Genomic DNA, 17,181 nt, shown 5'->3' on the forward strand with positions numbered 1-17,181 from the left:
TCTGCTTCCTATCCAGCTTCCTTGTATGGGTCTGGGGAGGCAGTGGCCAAAGGCCTCAAGTGCTTAGTCCCCTGCCCGCTCATGTGGGAGACCCAGGTGGAGGTGCAGGCTCCTGGCTTTAACCTGGCTCCCACCTGACTGTTGTGACCATTTCTGGAGTGAATTAACAAATGGAAGATCCCCGTCTGTCTGTCTGTCTCTCCCTATCACTCTGCCTTTCAAATGTATAATAAAAACACAATTCCTCGGGCCCAGCGTGGTAGCCTAGAGGCTGAAGTCCTCACCTTGCATGCACTGGGATCCCATATGGACACCAGTTCGTGTCCCTGCTGCTTCATTTCCCACCCAGCTCCCTTCTTGTGGCCTGGGAAAGCAGTAAATGACAGCCTAAAGCCTTGGGATCCTGCACCCGCATAGGAGACCCGAAGGAAGCTCCTGGCTCCTGGCTTTGGATTGGCTCAGTTCCGACTGTTACAGCTACTTGGGGAGTGAATCATTGGATGGAAGATCTTTCTGTCTGTCTCTCCTCTCTGTATAATCTGACTTTCCAATAAAAATAAATCTTTAAAAAACAAAACCACCACAATTCCTGGTGGGTTACACATCTGAATGGAATGATCTCCATCTGCAACCAGTAAAGATGTTACAAAACACCACACAAGGGGCCTGGCAGCGTGGCCTAGTGGCTAAAGTCCTCACCTTGAACACGCCAGGATCCCATATGGGCACCGGTTCTAATCCCTGCAGCTCCACTTCCCATCCAGCTTCCTGCTTGTGGCCTGGGAAAGCAGTTGAGGACGGCCAAAAGCTTTGGGACCCTGCACCCATGTGGGAAACCTGGAAGAAGTTCCTGGATCCTGGCTTCGGGTCGGCATAGCATTGGCTGTTGCACTCACTTGGGGAGTGAATCATTGGACGGAAGATCTTCCTGTCTGTCTCTCCTCCTCCTCTCTGTATATCTGACTTTGTAATAAAAATAAATAAATCTTAAAAAACACACACACAGAATAAGGCTGGGGTCTGAGGGGTACAGGCACTGATGCCCCCCACCAGGGATCCCCCCACTGCCTGCCCTGCTTCTCAGCCCTCTGCCTAGCCAGATTGCCTAGCCCCGAGGTTGCTGCTCTGAGACACCTGAGGGCCCTGGGCTCCCCCACGGTCCAGAGGCACCCAAGGGCTCCAGGACCCAACTGGGGTGGTTCCTTGGGATACTTGGAGCCTGGGCACCATGCTCCATGGCTCCATGCAAACAGCATCACAGGTTGCAGGTGTCCAGAGGCCATCCTCAGAACCACTGCCTCCACCTAGAGGGCCCTGGGCCGGCCTTCACCCAGTCATCCTGGTGGGCCAGCCAGATTGTACCACATGGGCACAGCCACAGGGGGTGACACGTACCCTTGGTTCAGCACTTTGGGCTGGGCTGCTCTGCTCAGGGAGGCAGAGCTTGGCTCTGCAGGCCAGGCAGGCCCCAAGGTGTCATACACTGGGCGGAGGGGAAGAGCACCAGGAATGTGGCTGGAATCTGCTGGGCCCCTCATTCTCTCCCAGCTCCAGCGGGGGCTGCCAAGTTTGGGCCTGTCCTCTGGACCTCGCCTTATTTGGAACTCCAGGTGATAAGGCTGGGACATAAAGGGGGCTGGGCCCTGCAGCTGGGGGAACAGCCGTATCCCCTGAGCGAGGATGGTGAGTGCCTGGCCCCGGGGTCAGGGCCTTGGGGTGGGGGTGGGGTTCTCCTGGGAATGCAGAAGACAGAATGGGAACCCCCCCACACACACCCCTATGGCGTTGCAGGCCAGCAGGAAGGCGAGCACCCGAGGCAAGGCCGCGGCCACCAAGCAAGCCCAACGTGGCTCCTCCAATGTTTTCTCCATGTTTGAGCAAGCACAGATCCAGGAGTTCAAGGAAGTGAGTGTCATGGGCACTGCCACCTATTCCCGCAAGTCCCCTGCTCTGTGCCCTCACAGTGCCCCCCGCCATCCACCTGTTGTCCTTGGGCTGGGAACTGTCCCTACTGAAGGTCCCTTCCTCACAGGCCTTTAGCTGCATCGACCAGAACCGCGACGGCATCATCTGCAAGTCAGACCTGAGGGAGACCTACTCGCAGCTGGGTGAGCGCAGCCCCTCCGTGCCCCCATCCTAGCTTCCACCTCCCCTGCCCCTGCTCTGGGCTCTCTGTTCCCTGTGCTCACCACCTCTGCCCCCCACCCCCAGGGAAGGTGAATGTCCCTGATGAGGAGCTGGACGCCATGCTGCAGGAGGGGAAGGGCCCCATCAACTTTACTGTCTTCCTCTCGCTCTTCGGGGAGAAGCTCAACGGTGAGCCTGGGCCCGGTCTGGGCTGCCTTAGCCAGGTGGCCAGTGTGCACCACAGGGACCCCCTGCCCCAGCACACACCCCCTGTATCCCACAGATGCCCAGTGTGCACCACAGGGACCCCCTGCCCCAGCACGCACCCCCTGTATCCCACAGATGCCCAGTGTGCACCACAGGGACCCCCTGCCCCAGCACGCACCCCTTCATCCCACAGATGCCCAGTGTGCACCACAGGGACCCCCTGCCCCAGCACGCACCCCTTCATCCCACAGATGCCCAGTGTGCACCACAGGGACCCCCTGCCCCAGCACGTACCCCTTCATCCCACAGATGCCCAGTGTGCACCACAGGGACCCCCTGCCCCAGCACGTACCCCTTCATCCCACAGATGGCCAGTGTGTACCACAGGGACCCCCTGCCCCAGCACGCACCCCTTCATCCCACAGATGGCCAGTGTGTACCACAGGGACCCCCTGCCCCAGCACGCACCCCCTGCACTAGGCCTAGCCCACCCAGAGCACATGGACTACCCCTGTACATTATGCTCATATGGGGTCCAGGAAAATATCCCCTCCAAAACACCCATTCCCAGTATCTTAGCCAGGCCCCCCTGGAGGACAGCAAGGAGTGCCCCCACTCCCGCCCCAGGACAAGTGTCAGGGTTCACTCTGGGTGGGCCTAGTAGGCTGGCTCACCGGGTTGCCTGTGCCTCCCCAGGGACAGACCCCGAGGAAGCCATCCTGAGTGCCTTCCGCATGTTCGACCCCAGCGGCCAAGGGGTGGTGAACAAAGACGAGTGAGTGTGAATCCCCGCCCAGGCAGTGTGCTGGGGTGGGGTGCAGCCCTTGGGGAGCCCCCATCTGCTCACACACCCCTGAACCCCAGGTTCACGCAGCTTCTCCTGACGCAGGCGGACAAGTTCTCCCCGGCCGAGGTGAGGCTCCCTGGCAATCCATCAACACTGACCCTGGCACCTTGTCTGGGACCTGCCCTGACCCCCAGTGAAAGGGTGTGAGGGTACACACAAGGCCCCATGCTCAGGGCTGCACGTGTCCCTCGACCCCGGCCCTCTTCCAGACCACTCTCCAGGGTGTTAGGGCCTGGGGCTGAACAGGTGGAGGGCGCGCAGCTGGAAGGCCCCGGAGCCAAGTCTCAGCAAGCTGCTACCTCTCCAGGTGGAGCAGATGTTTGCGCTGACACCCATGGACCTGGCCGGCAACATCGACTACAAGTCCCTGTGCTACATCATCACCCACGGCGATGAGAAGGAGGAGTAGGGCTCATGCTCAATAAACAGCTGCTGAACCACAGCTGTGTGCTGGCTCCTTTGGGACAGGTGGGCTGGGAACGGGAGAGGTGGCCAGGGGCCCAGTGCGGGGCTCATCCCATGCTGACCCCACAGAGCCCCAGGGAGGGTGAGTGCCTTCTTTTGCCAGGCCAACCCCTGTTCCACCTCTACCTGGCCCAGGGACAAGTACAAGGTAGGCACAGCCCAGCTCCTCAGGGCCATGCAGAGAGGCCCAGCTGCCCACCTGGTGGTCCTAGGGACCCTGCCGGCACAGCCTCCACTTCCCTGGCACGTGGGCTCAGGGGACCTGCACTCCAGCCTGCAGTTTGCTGGGTTCTGCGTGAAGAGCCTGTCTGAAGAACACCCAGACTTCATGCTGGAAGTCCAGGCAGGGACCGGTTCTGAGGACAGTGGACCCTAGAGGTGGCCAGAGCAGGTGCCCCTGTTCAGCCTTGTGGGTGGAGGGGAGGGAATTGTCCCTGTCCCGTTCATGGCTCACCTGCAGAAACCTGGGCTGATGAGGAGGGGCCCCATCCTGAGAACTGAGGGGCACAGAGGAGCCCTGAGAGTGACAGAGAGAAGGGGCCAGACCACACACCCTACTCCTTCCTCACAAGGGCCGTGGGGATGCAGTCACAGCCACTGCGGAGTGGGAGGCGCAGAGGCCCCTTCCTGGAGGTCCCAGAGCAGGTTCAGTGCGGGTGCTTGTGATTCAACCATCTGATGCTTGCATCGACATCAGGTCTTGTAAGGGAACGCATCAGGCTCCCATCCCAATGGCGGCCAACGCAGCCCCTCTGGTAGGAAGTGTGAGGCTGTGGCTGTCACACATCCGCACATCAGGCCCATAGCAGCCACATGGCTGCTGGCTCTGCAGCCTGCACCAGGAAAAGAACCAGCTGACCCACAAACACTTGTACCTGGACTCACGTGACCACAGGTGTGAAGGGTGGGGGATGCTGGAGCCAGCCGCAGCACCTTCACTCCTCTGAGCTGCAGACTAGGCAGGGAAGCAGTGGCCTCAGTGACACTGGGGCCAGTGCCTGCCACCTACCATGGGCATGCTGGCTGTCCCTTTCCCAGGGCCCAGCCCACCCTGCACCCACCAAACTTGCCTGTCCTGACTACACCCGCTCCCTCAACAAGCACAACATCCTGCTGGTTCCCACAGCAGTCAGCAAAATCAATAAAGCCTTTGATGAGTGTTCCGTAGTATTTGTATGTGAGTCAAGATTCTGCTTTTTTAGAATTTCCTTTCACACTTCCAGTAGAGTTAGCTGGTGAGGCTGGACCTGTCTGTGCCCACACTGCCTGTGTTGGTGTTAGGTTGGGGGTAAAGCAAGGACCATGCATGTAAAATGCAGTGTGTGGTATATGTGGTATGTGCAGTGTGCATGGCATGTAGCACGTGGTATATGTGGATGTCCGTGTGGCAACAGAGAAATGGACCAAGATGGGGACTTGGGAGATCCTACTGAGGCAGCCACCTACTCCTGTGGCTCCAGGAATCCTAGGCTCCTGGTGTGACTTGGGTTATGAGGCAAGTGTGTCATGCACACCCAATCTTGAAGATTTAGTACAAAGCTGCAACACTTCATTAATAACATTCATATTGAATATATGGTGAAACAATATATTTTTGAGAGTGGATTAAGGTATTGCTAAATAAAACAACATGGCTTTGGATGTGAACTACTGCTAAAATTAATTTCATCTACTTTTTTCCCTTTCAAACGCGGTGAGCAGGGAGTTTTGAATTCCTGGGAGTCCCATGTGGCCCAGGCTAGATCTCATGAGCCTGTCCATGGACACAGCGCTCGGGCCACTCAGGGTCCCACCTTAGCCTGGAAAGTTTCCGTGAGGATGTGGGGGTCAGCATCTCTACCCTGGGGTGCTGAGTGCCAGAGTGTTGCTTACTTCCCCCTTTGGGGAAAAGCAGTCAGCAGGCCCAGGTGGCCACCCTGAGCATGTTGTCACCAGACTTCCCTGGAGAATGGGGTGGCAGAGGCAGAGCACGCACGTCCAGGCCAAGACAGGCTGCCTGCGACATACTCCACAGCCTGCTCAGCCAGTGCTGTTGCTAGCCCTTCTCCCTTCCTAGAAAGGATGGCTGGGCTGGTGGGAGCTTGTACAAATGGGGCCTCATCTTCCCTCCTGTGGACTCCCAGCCCTGTAACACCAACAGCCCCCAGCATGGCAGTGGTCCTGCCCTACCCCCATCCTGCATTCTTTTCTTCTCGGAGCTGATAAGAGAGCAGACAGGCGCCCCTCCCCGGCTCCTGCTTGGCATGAGGAGCATGCAACCCTGAGGCTCTGGTGGGGTGAAGTGGGGCAGAGGGGAGGCGTCCCAGGCACAGCCTGTGCTCCGGCTTGGGTTTCCCTGCACAGAAGCACAGGCTCCAGTCCTGCTGGGGGTGGGGAGGAAGGTCCTGCAGCCCTGGGAGGTTGCTGGGCTGCAAACTGCCCCTGCACGCTCAAAAGCTCAGTCGGGGCTTGAGCCCAGACTTAGCCTTCAGCCGCACTCACCTGCAGGTACAGCCCTGGTGTGGTAGTTTTCCCTTAAGAGACAAATGTCACACTGCCCTTCGCTCTGCCGCCTGCCGCACGTCCCCCTGGGACTATGAGGGGGGATACGGCTCAGTGCATGCGGGCCTCGCACACCACCCCCCTCCTCTGTCCACTTGGGTTGCACCTGCAGCAGCCACTGTTTGCAGCCTTGCATTCTCACAGCAGAACACAGTCCTAACCTGTGACTGCCAGGACCACCACCCGGCCACCAGATGGGCAGGAGGCGGCAGAGCAGTGCACAGGCTTCAGGAGCCCAAGTGTGGTTAGATGCCCTCTCCTGCCAATGCTTCCCCCACTCCTGCAGGGCTCCCAGCCCAGTCTCTGCCACCCTGGGCGCCTAGAACGACCTCTCCACTCTGTGGCTCATCCTCCAGGATGCGCCGCTGACATGCAAAGCCAAGCGGCTCCAAAATAGACCCTTATCTCCCCTCTTGCCCTTTCTCCGTCAGCAGCACCCTCCCCACCCTTCCGCCAGGAGCCCCTGACCTCCTACCCTCCACCACACTCTGACACACTCTCTCGGCATCCTCTGCATCTCTGCCCCTCCCAGCCGTCAGGTCGGCATGCATGGCCTGGTTGCCCCCGCCTCAGGGCAGCCATAGGTAGCTGCCTGAGGACCACACCCCTGCCAGTGGCCCAGCATAGGCTGTCATCAGCTGAGAGTCCTGCACATACCAAACTGTCCTTTTGAAGTAAGCACAAAGAGAATCCCAGGCCCTGACTTACAGACCCGCCCTATACAAGAGGCTATCATGTGCTTGTGGACAAGATGGGCTTGGCAGACCCAGGGAACTGCGGCTCATGGCCAGGGGAGCTGCCAGTATGTCAGAAGTCCCTGGGGGTGAAATTCTTGGGTGGTATTATTCTCCCAACACCCCACAACACAGACACTGATGTAAAATTAGTAACACTGCCAGAAAAGCCAGTGAACAGCCAATGATTTTATTTTACAAGATAAAGAGAATGAAAACAAAGGCACTGCTTAGTATACATATACACACAGACGCGAGGGCATTCCTCACGTAAGGGCTCTGCTCCGGACAGCTGTCTTGTGCTGTGAGTGGCCCCTATCCTACTCCGTCTCCAGCGAACACCTCACCTGACCCTGGTCCTCCGCCTCCGGGGGTGACCTGCACCTTTGCTCTGGAACAGTCCGGCTGTTCCGCTGCCCACCAGCCGTGGTCAGGGACACAGCACTATAACAGAAGAGCAGTGCTAAGCGGTCTCCTGCTTGCCACATCTGTTCTTCTCACCTCCTCTGGGGAGTGCTGGCCCAGGTCGGTCACCCAAGCCAACCCTGGCCGCCGATTCAGAGGCACCAGTCTCCCTGGGCTGGATGAAAACACGCTGGCTGCAGGCTGAAGTGTCAGCAGAACATGGAGTCACAGGAAGAGGCCAACATCTCACGAGAGGACAGCTGTGTGATGGCCAGCATCACTCCCGGCCCTAATTCCTGGACGCATAAGTGCTGGCCACAGGAGACAACACTGGCTGGAAGCATACACAGCCTTCTGGAGGACCCTGCCCAGCCGGCGCCGTAACTGAAAGCTGCTGGCTGGTGAGGCTGTCACGTCTGTAAACTGTGACACGAGTTTCCTGCTCACATGCTGCTGGGTGGAGTGACGTGGCGCCGTTAAGTCCACAGAAGGCAGGTCTGGGAAATCGGTGCCTGGGTGAGGGAGGAGAGTTGCAGCAGAATGCTCTTCCGGGAAGGACCAAATGCTGTGCACCCACGGCGAGGGCAGCCCAAAGGACACAGCTACCCACAGGGCGCTGAATGCTCACCTCGGGCAGTGGTGCTGGTCTCTGCTGCTGGCAGGCTGGGCACACAGCACTGGCTTGGTCAGATATGTCTTTGTTAAAGAAGCCCTTACAGCTGAGCCCACACACAACCTCTGTCTCAGCCAAGACGACTTCCTCCAGGCAATGACATGGGTGATTAGAGTGACAGATGCCTACAACAGGTCACTGAGGTCACCCTTGGTGGGCGTCCACACGTGATACAGACATCGTTATGTCCTCTGCCCACTTGGAGAGTTCACCCACAACACCTCCTGCCCTAACTGACCATTAAGTTTCCAATCTTGTTCCAAGTCCCTGACCAGCTGAGCTGCTGGCCACAGTTCACCGGCTGACGCTCAAGCACACATCCGGCTATTCTTGGGTACACCGGCCTGCAGCTGGCCCTGTCCTTCAGGGATGTCCCAGAGGGGCTGCCTGTGAGGTACCCCTCTCTAGGATGCAGAACCCCAGGTGCAACTGTACATCCTTCCATTTCCTGCTCTGCTCAATCAGGACAAGAACTGCAGGGAAAACGAGACCCTGCAAGCTGCCGTGACACGGGCCAGGGAGCGGGTACACCCCTCAGGCAGGACAGTGAAGGCGTACCACTGGCCTTGCCAGGCAACAGGAGATGCTCAAGGAGCAAACTGTGTCAGGTACAGCAATTCCTACTGCAATCACCACAGTTCATAAAAGTTCCAGATAACCCACTGTCATTCTCCAGGTCAGACAGGAGAACTGAATGGCGAGCGAGTGTGGGGACAGCCCTGCTGCCTGCGTATTCCAAGTTCACTTTTACAGCCCCTACAGGCATGCAGCTCTGGTTCCAGGCTACCGGCAGCAATCCTGCCAGCCGCTCGGCCTGTCCCGTCATGCTAGGCTCACACCACAAGTGAGCAGACCGACAGAGGGATTCTGCCAGCTGCAATTACACCTGTTCCAGGAACGCATCCCGGCATCCGGCAAATGGTCACAGAGCAGTGGAGGGCACTGCTACCACGAGGCAGACCTGAGCTGAAATCTTCTCATCCCATGGCCCTCGCACTAACTGAAGGCCACAGCAACTTTTTGGGTCTCCAGAAAGCGACGTCAGCTCAGAGCCAGAGCTGAGTCCCCGGAGGAGTTGACCACTGCCTTCTCCGTGCACTTAGTCTGGTTCAAGGCCGCAGGTCCCTTTGCAGGAAGGACAGAAGGATTATCATCATGTTTTCAGCATTGATCTGGGAGGACCTGCCTCAAACGGCCAGGCCTACTCTCCATTCTCTCCATTCGGTTTTAGGAACTGCTAAGGGCTATGTTTTCATGACCCAAGAGAGTCTTTTGTTTACTTGACCTGAAAAAGTTTTCTGCTTAGATTAAGATACAATCTGGGCTCTTTCTGGAACATCATGATCTATCTACACACAACAACGCTGACTGCTTCTTTGTCTCTACTGCTTATAGTGGCAGCTATACCCAGCTGGGGCTCCACACGGCCCAGGGCAAGCTGGTGGCCCCTGGCACGTCACAGCATGCCCACGGCGCTCAGGCTTTCCAGCTGTGCGATGGCAGTTCCCACAGTGAGGCCCGGCCCGCAGAGCAGAGCCACCACACAGCTCTTCAGGGACGCGGGGGCCGCCCTCACGAAGCGCTTTCTCACAGCAGCGCTCAGGAGCGCATCTTCGGGCCCCTCCCAGGGGAGGGGAGTCGAGCGTAAGTGACAAAGCCACTCGACCATTCCGATCTCCCTCAGCCTCTGGATGCCCTCCTCCACGGTGAGCCACGGGAGGTCGGGCATCTCCAGCTCACTGGCCGTGGGCCACCTCTTGACCCACGCCTCGGCCAACCAGCCAAACAAACTGTCAGAGCCCTTCTTGACGTCCTGGGCGGCGGCGTTGAAAGCAGGATCTTGGCTTAGGGCGCCCATGTCCACAAACTCGGCACGTGTCAAGTGGACGTCTTTCCCACCGCTCTCCCACACCCTGAGCATCCACTCCCAGGCTGGCTCCTCAGACTTCTGCTTGTACCCATCAGAAAGCTCCAGCAAGTCCTGGGGGCTGCGGCCTCCCAGCTCCGGGCTCACACTGTCGGCCTCCACCTCTGGGGCCAGCTGCGAAATGCGTCTGGCCACTGGTCTGGCCACTGGTCTGGCCGGAGAGACGGGTGCCGCTGGGGGGTCTGGAGGGGCGTCGCCCGAGCCCTGCCTGACCCCCGCTGCCCGGAAGGCCGGGACCACCTCCTCGGGGGAAGTGGAGTGAAGCTCCCGTGACAGAGGCGGGAAGGCCCACAGGGGCACAGTCGGGGAACCCGTGAGCGGGAACACAGCTGTCGCCGTCCCGTGGCCAGTGGGGATGATTCTGGGGGGCGGGAGGCCCATTTCCAGGGACACTCCGGCCTCGTCGAAGTTCAGGAGCTCGGCGTCCCCTGCTCCGGGGTCCTCCCACACGTCCCCGTCCCAGCTCGCCGGATCCCACTCTTTGCCGACCAGCGACCTCACCTTGGCCGCGGACACCCTGCGCGGCCGGGCGCTCAGCTTCCGCTGCAGCTCGGCCAAGCGAATGGCCAGGGCCTGTGTCTGGTTTTCGGCCACCTCGGCCCTGCGGCTGCACGCGAGCAGACTCTCCCCCAGGACGCTCTTGGAGACGCGGAGGTCGCTGAGGCGCAGCTGCAGCCGGGCCACCATCTCGCGGAGCTCCTCTTTCTCCTTCAGCACCTTGTCCAGGGACGCCAGGAGCAGCCAGCCGGCTTCGCTGTGCTCCCTGCTCCTGCACAAGTGCTCGAACGTGCCGTGGACGGAGTCACCCACGTCCTTGCCTCTCACGAGGGGCGAGTCGGGAGCATCGAACGCGTTGATCTTGCAAATCTCTGAGAACAGCTCCTGCCACGGGCTCCTGGGGCCTTCGGCACTCCCGGAAGTAGAGTCCTTAACACTTTTAGGTGTTGTCACCGGAAAAAGCCAAGTCCAGAGACCCCAAAACCAGTTAAGGAAACCCATGCTGAAAATTCGGGTTCCCCTAGAGCCCGTGGTACCAAAACGGATGTTGCGGCTCTGCAGAGAGAGCGAAACAGCAGCCGGCGCAGGTGCTGGGAGGAGACCGCCCAGCACGCGGACTCACGTGGAGGCGGCAGCCGGCACTCAAGGTCTGCAGGCCTGGGCTCTGAGCTCAAGGCCGGAGGCCTGAGGGCGGGGGAGGGGGCTGCGAGAGCCCCAAGGTCGGCGGGCTGGAGTTCTGGAGTCCCACGCAGCAGCCCTGGGGGATGGAGGGAGGGAGAGGAGTCGGCGCGTGTCCAGCGCTGGCGCCCCACCGATCGGCCAGGGCCACGCCGGGGGCGACCCTTCCCCACTGGAGGTCCACCCGGACTCACGCCAGCTCCTCTGAAACTTCCGCGCTCACCCCCCCATAGACGCCTCACCAAGGCATTCCCCAAGGAGCCCTAGCGGACGCCTGAACCACCACCACGACCTTCCAAGAGCCCGCCATGGCTCCGGGCAGGGGCTGGCGGGAGAAGCCGAAGGGATGGACCCTGCACCACGCCTCTCGCCCAGCTCGCCACCGCCCCACAGAGCAACCGCCCCGTTCCAGACCCTCCTCACTTTACCGTCGCCTGGGCTCCGGTGAGCCGGTCTGCACAGACGCCAGGGAGTCAGTCGCGCGCCTCTCCAGCACTACGACCTGCCCGGGGACCAGCACGCTGCCCAACGTGCACGGGGTCGCTCCGGCTCCCGGGCCCAGCCCCCTTCCGGGTTTCCAGGCATGCGCACGGGGTAAACTCGGGCCCGTCCCGCCCTTCCCCGCCTCGCGTTGCCCGGGAAACTGGCGGGGGCGTGGCTTCGCGTGGCTCCCGGGGCGTGAAGCGCGGGGACCGGCGGGATCCGGCGCACGATGACGCACGGACCCGGGCGAGAGGCGATTGGAGAACGGGGCGGAGCTGGCGGCGATTGGCGGGACACGCCAGGGGCGGGGTGGGCGCGCGGGGATCGGCGGGATGCGGCGCGCGGCGCGAGGAGCGCGTCCGGCGGGGTCGTGGCGGCCGTGAGGGAGGGTCGCGCTCGTGATCCCAAGGGTCGGAGTGTCCCGCCGCTGCCGCGTGGGGCTGCCGCGTGGGGCTGCGCTCGGAGCCGGCCGCGGGAGTTCTGAGCCCGCGGGCAGAAAGCGCAAGCAGACGGGAGGACGCCGTGAGTAGCCGGGGGACCTCACTGCGGCCCTCGGCCGTGGGCGCCTCGTCCTCCGAGAATCGGCGGGGCTGCGCGCGGGAGCCCGCCCGAGCTCACGGCCTGGGCAGAGGAGACGCGCGGGAAGCCACAGCTCACGGCCGTGGGCGACGTCCCCAGACGCCGCGGTGGGCGGCGGAGAGGCCAGATCTGAAGTGGGGCGCGGAAGGGAACCCCAGGCAGGGAGCTGTCAGCCCTGGGCGCTCTGCTCCACGGGGTGGGGTGACGTGGAGACCTGCAAAGTCCTGAGCAGCTCAGTGGGGACCCCAGGCAGGGAGCCGGCGGCCTTGGGCGCTCCGTGGGGTGACGTGAGACCTGGCCGGTTCGCTCTACTGTGGTTTTGGCTTTGATTACTTAGCAGAAGTTGACACTCTTACGATAGGCTCATTGCTTAAAGAAAGGCTGCTCTAGTGCCAGACAAGGGACAGGTGCAGGGGAGGTGGGGGGCCTGGGGCTCCCCTTTGCATTCCCCTTCTCTCCCCTTTGAGGGCACCGTGGCAGGGATCCCTCTGTGTGCCCACAGTGCCCTCCACCGCTGGCCAGACGCAGCCATGTTTTCCGAGCAGGCCGCCCAGCGTGCCCACACTCTGCTGGCCCCTCCATCGGCCTCCAATGCCACCTTCGCCCGTGTGCCTGTGGCCACCTACACCAATGCCTCACAGCCCTTCCGGCTGGGCGAGCGCAGCTTCGGCCGGCAGTACGCCCACATCTATGCCACGCGCCTTGGTCAGATGAGACCCTTTCTGGTGGCACGGGCGCGCCAGCATTGGGGTGAGTGAGTGGGGGGTGCCCCGGCTCAGCTACCCTGGCAGCCTGACCACTGCCCACGTAGGGCTTTCCTGTGTGTGGCAAGGGACACTGGAGTCATCTGTGGGTTTCCTGGACGCTGCCCACTGCTGCAATGACAGAGTGGCCCTCCTTGTCCTCTTGCGGGTTACCCCATCTTTTGGCCGGGGGGCAGGCATGGTTCGCGAGCACCCCTCTGTTGCTGCTGCCTTCTTCCTGTATTGGGGCTGTGAACCTGCTGTCCCCAGGCAGTGCAGGCCACTGTCTTGTCCCCGTCTTCCTGTGGTCCCAACTGCAGTTAGACACTGTGAGGTGTGCAGTGGGACCCCCGTGTCCTCCTGGTAGCACTGGGTGATCCCCCATGTTCTAGCCTTGGGATTTGTACACAGGGCCTTTCCATGTTGGGTTTATTTAAGATTTGTTTATTTGTTTGAAAGTCAGAGTCACAGAAGAGCGTGCAGTTCATTCCGCAATGGCTGTAACAGCTAGGGTGGAGCCAGACCCAAGCAGGGTCCGGCAGTTTCTGCCGGGTCTCCCATGTGTGCGGGGACCCAAGTCCTTGGTTCATCTGCTGCTTTCCCAGACCTTGAATAAGGAGCTGGGTGAGAATTGGAGCAGCCAGGACTCCAGCTGACCCTCACGGCGTGCTGACACCGCAGATGGAGGCTTGATGTGCTGCACCTTAGCGCCAGCCCTTCCAACCCTCTAGTCATTTTTTAATTCCTCTCCTGCCTGTCCCATTGCCTAGTGAGGTTGTTGTCGCTGAAGCTTAGCTTACTCACTGGCCCCTGTCCAAGCACCAGGCAGGTGGAGCTCAGCGCAGCTTTCACATTGGTACCCCCTCCTGGGGGCTCTAGGGGCTCTCGGCCCACCCACTCCATCCCAGGCTAGTGTCTGAAGCCTGCCTTGGGACCTGAGGGAGCAGAGCTGGCATACCACAGGGATCGACTGGCAGTGGGTGCACACGAAGCTGGAGTGGGGTGTTTTCATGAAGCATGTGGGGGAGGAAGGAGGGGGAGTGTGTCACAGACCGGTGTCAGAGCACAGGCCAGAGACTGGCACTCTGCATCAGTCCCCATCGGGGGAGCCACCCTGCTCCCTGCTCAGCCTGCACCCCCATCCTCCTCCTCTGGCCTTCATGGGCCTCCCCCGTTCCCAGTCTCCCATGGCCTCTCATGAGCAACTCGGCAGCCAGAGCTCCCTCCCCGGCCTGCTGCCCGCTCTCAGTCTGCGCCCCTCCCGGGCCTGCTCCCCACTCAGCCTGCCCCTCTCCCAGGCCTGCTCCTCACTCTCACCCTGTCCCTCTCCCCTGCCTGCTGCCCGCTCTCAGCCTTCCCCTCTCCCGGGCCTGCTCCCTGCTCTCAGCCTGCGACCCTCCCCGCTCTCAGTCTGCGCCCCTCCCGGGCCTGCTCCCCACTCAGCCTGCCCCTCTCCCAGGCCTGCTCCTCACTCTCACCCTGTCCCTCTCCCCTGCCTGCTGCCCGCTCTCAGCCTTCCCCTCTCCCGGGCCTGCTCCCTGCTCTCAGCCTGCGACCCTCCCCGGCCTGCTGCCCGCTCTCAGTCTGCGTCCCTCCCCAGCCTGCTCCCTGCTCTCAGCCTGCGTCCCTCCCCGGCCTGCTGCCCGCTCTCAGTCTGCCTCCCTTGCACACAGGCAGCAGTGTAGTAGTGAAGAAGTTGTGTGAGCTGCAGGCGGGGGAGAAGTGCTGTGTGGTGGGCACTCTGTTCAAGGCCATGCCCTTGCAACCCTCCATTCTGCGCGAGATCAGCGAGGAGGTGAGACAACGGAGCCAAGCAGTGCCCACAGCTGGGCCAAGGATGCTTCCCCAGGGCTACCCACTAGCCACCTACGTCAGTCCCGGGCCGGCAGCCCTGCGTTCATCTTCTGTCCCTGTGTTCTAGCACAACCTGCTCCCGCAGCCTCCTCGGAGCAAGTACATCCACCCGGACGACGAGCTGGTGCTGGAGGATGAGCTGCAGCGCCTCAAGCTGAAAGGCAGCCTGGATGTGTCACGGTTGGTCACAGGTGGGGAGCCCCTGGCTGGGGGTGGCTCATGGGGCAGCCTGTTCCCACCTGGGGGCAGTAGTCCCAGGCAGCAGGCGTCAGAACTAGAGTTCGGTGAGAGCCTTCCTGCAAGGCTGAGGGGAGCCCACTGCTGTCGTCCCTCTGGGTGAGATGCTGACACCCCTGCTCCCCAGGGACGGTCCTGGCGGTGCTGGGCTCCGTGAGCGATGATGGCAAGTTTATGGTGGAGGACCACTGCTTTGCCGACCTGGCTCCACAGCAGCCCGTGCCTACACTTGACACAGACAGGTGAGGGGCAGCCCTGGGAGGAGGCCCGGCCCAAAGAGAGGCTGCCTCCATCCTGGTGCCCTGCAGGACCCTGCCTTCCACAGGTTTGTGCTGTTGGTGTCTGGGCTGGGGCTGGGCGGAGGCGGTGGAGAGAGCCTGCTGGGCACCCAGCTGCTGGTGGACGTAGTGACTGGGCAGCTTGGAGACGAAGGGGAGCAGTGCAGCGCCGCCCACGTGTCCCGAGTCATCCTGGCTGGCAACCTCCTGAGCCACAACACACAGAGCAGGGATTCCATCAACAAGGTGCAGCACCTGCCTGGCTGCTGCGGGCCAGGAGGGCCTGCCTGGATGTTGGGTGCTGGGAGGGTCCAGGCCTAGCTCCCTGGGGATGAGGGCAGAGTGTACGGGGTCTGTGGACTGATTCAGCCACATCCCACTGGTGAGCTCTGGGTGTCCCTTAGACCCAAATCCCACTCAGGTGCCAAGTGGCCTCTTGGCTTTTACTTTAGGCCAAGTACCTCACCAAGAAAACCCAGGCAGCCAGCGTGGAGGCAGTCAAAATGCTGGATGAGATCCTCCTGCAGCTGAGCGTGAGCAGCTTGGGGGCCTGTGGGATCAGGAAGAGGAGGGATGGCCAGAGCAGGCCCAACCACCCTTGGGCTCCACGAGCTCCCTGCCCTGTGCCCTGCAGGCCTCCGTACCCGTGGATGTGATGCCGGGAGAATTTGATCCAACCAACTACACGCTCCCCCAGCAGCCCCTGCACCCCTGCATGTTCCCATTGGCCACTGCATACTCCACGTTGCAGCTGGTCACCAACCCCTACCAGGCCACCATTGACGGAGTCAGGTAACCAACTCAGTGACCACGGGCTTATCCTGGGCAGAGCGGGGGCAGGGCCGCCCGGAGCTTGCCGGTCCTCCACCCTTCCCTCCCGGGCAGCACCCCCTCTCTGGACTGGGAGTCAGCCGAGCCCTCCCTTGCAGATTCCTGGGGACTTCTGGTCAGAATGTGAGTGACATTTTCCGGCATAGCAGCATGGAGGACCACCTAGAAATCTTGGAGTGGACCCTGCGGGTCCGTCACATCAGCCCCACAGCCCCTGACACCCTAGGTAACAGCACTTCGATTCTGGGAGCCCAGGGTGCCATGGGGTTCCCCGCATGGATCTGTGTTGCTCCATTCTTGTTCTGGCTACTTTGGAATCTTGTTTTCCCAGCCAGGGCCTACTCAGGACTGAGGGCCCTACACGGTTCCCAGCACTGTGGGTACGGGCAGCAGGGATGTGTCAGCCTGGTCCCAAGGCAGTGTTACTGCCGCCAGGGTCTCTGCTGCTGGCCTCCAGCGGCTCCAGCACGAGCTCGTGCAGAGACCAGAGCCCTGCTGAGCCATCAGCTCCCCCACAGGTTGCTACCCCTTCTACAAGGCTGACCCGTTCATCTTCCCGGAGTGCCCACACGTCTACTTCTGTGGCAACGCCCCCAGTTTTGGCTCCAAAGTTGTCAGGGGTAAGTTCTATCTTCTGGGAGCAAGGTCCCTTGGGGAATGGACAGCCTGGAACCTATAAACATCTGTGTCCTCACCATGGGGGCCCGCTGGCTGGTGGACTGAGGGTGTGGGCCGCTGAAGGCATGACTGCCCCTGTGCCCACTGGGAGTCACTTGATGTGCCCCCAGGCCTGAGGGGTCTCCTGTGGCTGCTTTGTAGGCCCTGAGGACCAGGCGGTGCTGCTGGTGGCCGTCCCCGACTTCAGCACCACACAGACGGCTTGCTTGGTGAACCTGCGCAGCCTGGCCTGCGAGCCCATCAGCTTCACTGGCTTCGGGGCGGAGGACGATGACCTGTGCGGCCTGGGGCTGGGCCCCTGACCCTGTCATGGAAATAAAGCCTGTGTTTGCTCCTGGGATGTGAGCCTCGGGGACTGTGGGCTGCGCTTGTTCTCCTCCAAGGATACGGCAGGCA

At 61.2% G+C, this 17,181-nt stretch overlaps 3 protein-coding genes across 3 annotated transcripts; 2 read left to right on the forward strand and 1 right to left on the reverse strand.

Annotated features, from left to right (window-relative positions):
* The first annotated feature begins 1,649 nt into the window (after nt 1-1,649).
* On the forward strand, nt 1,650-3,618 carry MYL7 (myosin light chain 7). Its single transcript, XM_040964847.1, has 7 exons — nt 1,650-1,683; nt 1,792-1,905; nt 2,033-2,108; nt 2,212-2,316; nt 3,031-3,109; nt 3,199-3,247; nt 3,489-3,618. Exons 1-7 carry the CDS (start codon nt 1,681-1,683, stop codon nt 3,588-3,590), a joined length of 528 nt encoding a protein of 175 aa, XP_040820781.1. The 5' UTR covers nt 1,650-1,680; the 3' UTR covers nt 3,591-3,618.
* A 3,840-nt stretch (nt 3,619-7,458) lies between these two features.
* Nucleotides 7,459-11,196, reverse strand: LOC121145747 (Friend virus susceptibility protein 1-like). The gene has a single exon (XM_040964845.1). The coding sequence runs from the start codon at nt 10,923-10,925 to the stop codon at nt 9,456-9,458; it is 1,470 nt and encodes a 489-aa protein (XP_040820779.1). The 5' UTR covers nt 10,926-11,196; the 3' UTR covers nt 7,459-9,455.
* Nucleotides 11,197-11,979: 783 nt separating this feature from the next.
* On the forward strand, nt 11,980-17,118 carry POLD2 (DNA polymerase delta 2, accessory subunit). Its single transcript, XM_040964846.1, has 11 exons — nt 11,980-12,107; nt 12,667-12,914; nt 14,581-14,702; nt 14,829-14,952; nt 15,126-15,240; nt 15,324-15,522; nt 15,729-15,809; nt 15,911-16,068; nt 16,206-16,333; nt 16,626-16,727; nt 16,927-17,118. The coding sequence occupies exons 2-11, from the start codon at nt 12,695-12,697 to the stop codon at nt 17,085-17,087; spliced, it is 1,410 nt and encodes a 469-aa protein (XP_040820780.1). The 5' UTR covers nt 11,980-12,107; nt 12,667-12,694; the 3' UTR covers nt 17,088-17,118.
* The last annotated feature ends 63 nt before the right edge of the window (nt 17,119-17,181 follow it).

The sequence above is a fragment of the Ochotona curzoniae genome, unplaced genomic scaffold (genome assembly GCF_017591425.1).
Source record: "Ochotona curzoniae isolate NIBS_2020 unplaced genomic scaffold, NIBS_Ocur_1.0 scaffold_3835, whole genome shotgun sequence".
NCBI classification, from domain to species: domain Eukaryota; kingdom Metazoa; phylum Chordata; class Mammalia; order Lagomorpha; family Ochotonidae; genus Ochotona; species Ochotona curzoniae.

What these genes read in the sequence shown, in the direction of transcription:
- MYL7 (XM_040964847.1), top strand. An exon ending in GGGGTGGTGAACAAAGACGA is followed by an intron (nt 3,110 to 3,198) that starts GTGAGTGTGAAT and finishes CCTGAACCCCAG; the next exon opens with GTTCACGCAGCTTCTCCTGA. An exon ending in ACAAGTTCTCCCCGGCCGAG is followed by an intron (nt 3,248 to 3,488) that starts GTGAGGCTCCCT and finishes CTACCTCTCCAG; the next exon opens with GTGGAGCAGATGTTTGCGCT.
- LOC121145747 (XM_040964845.1), bottom strand. Translation starts at nt 10,925, where the DNA reads ATGGGTTTCCTTAACTGGTTTTGGGGTCTCTGGACTTGGCTTTTTCCG.
- POLD2 (XM_040964846.1), top strand. Translation starts at nt 12,695, where the DNA reads ATGTTTTCCGAGCAGGCCGCCCAGCGTGCCCACACTCTGCTGGCCCCT. An exon ending in TGTGTCACGGTTGGTCACAG is followed by an intron (nt 14,953 to 15,125) that starts GTGGGGAGCCCC and finishes CCTGCTCCCCAG; the next exon opens with GGACGGTCCTGGCGGTGCTG. An exon ending in GCAGGGATTCCATCAACAAG is followed by an intron (nt 15,523 to 15,728) that starts GTGCAGCACCTG and finishes CTTTTACTTTAG; the next exon opens with GCCAAGTACCTCACCAAGAA.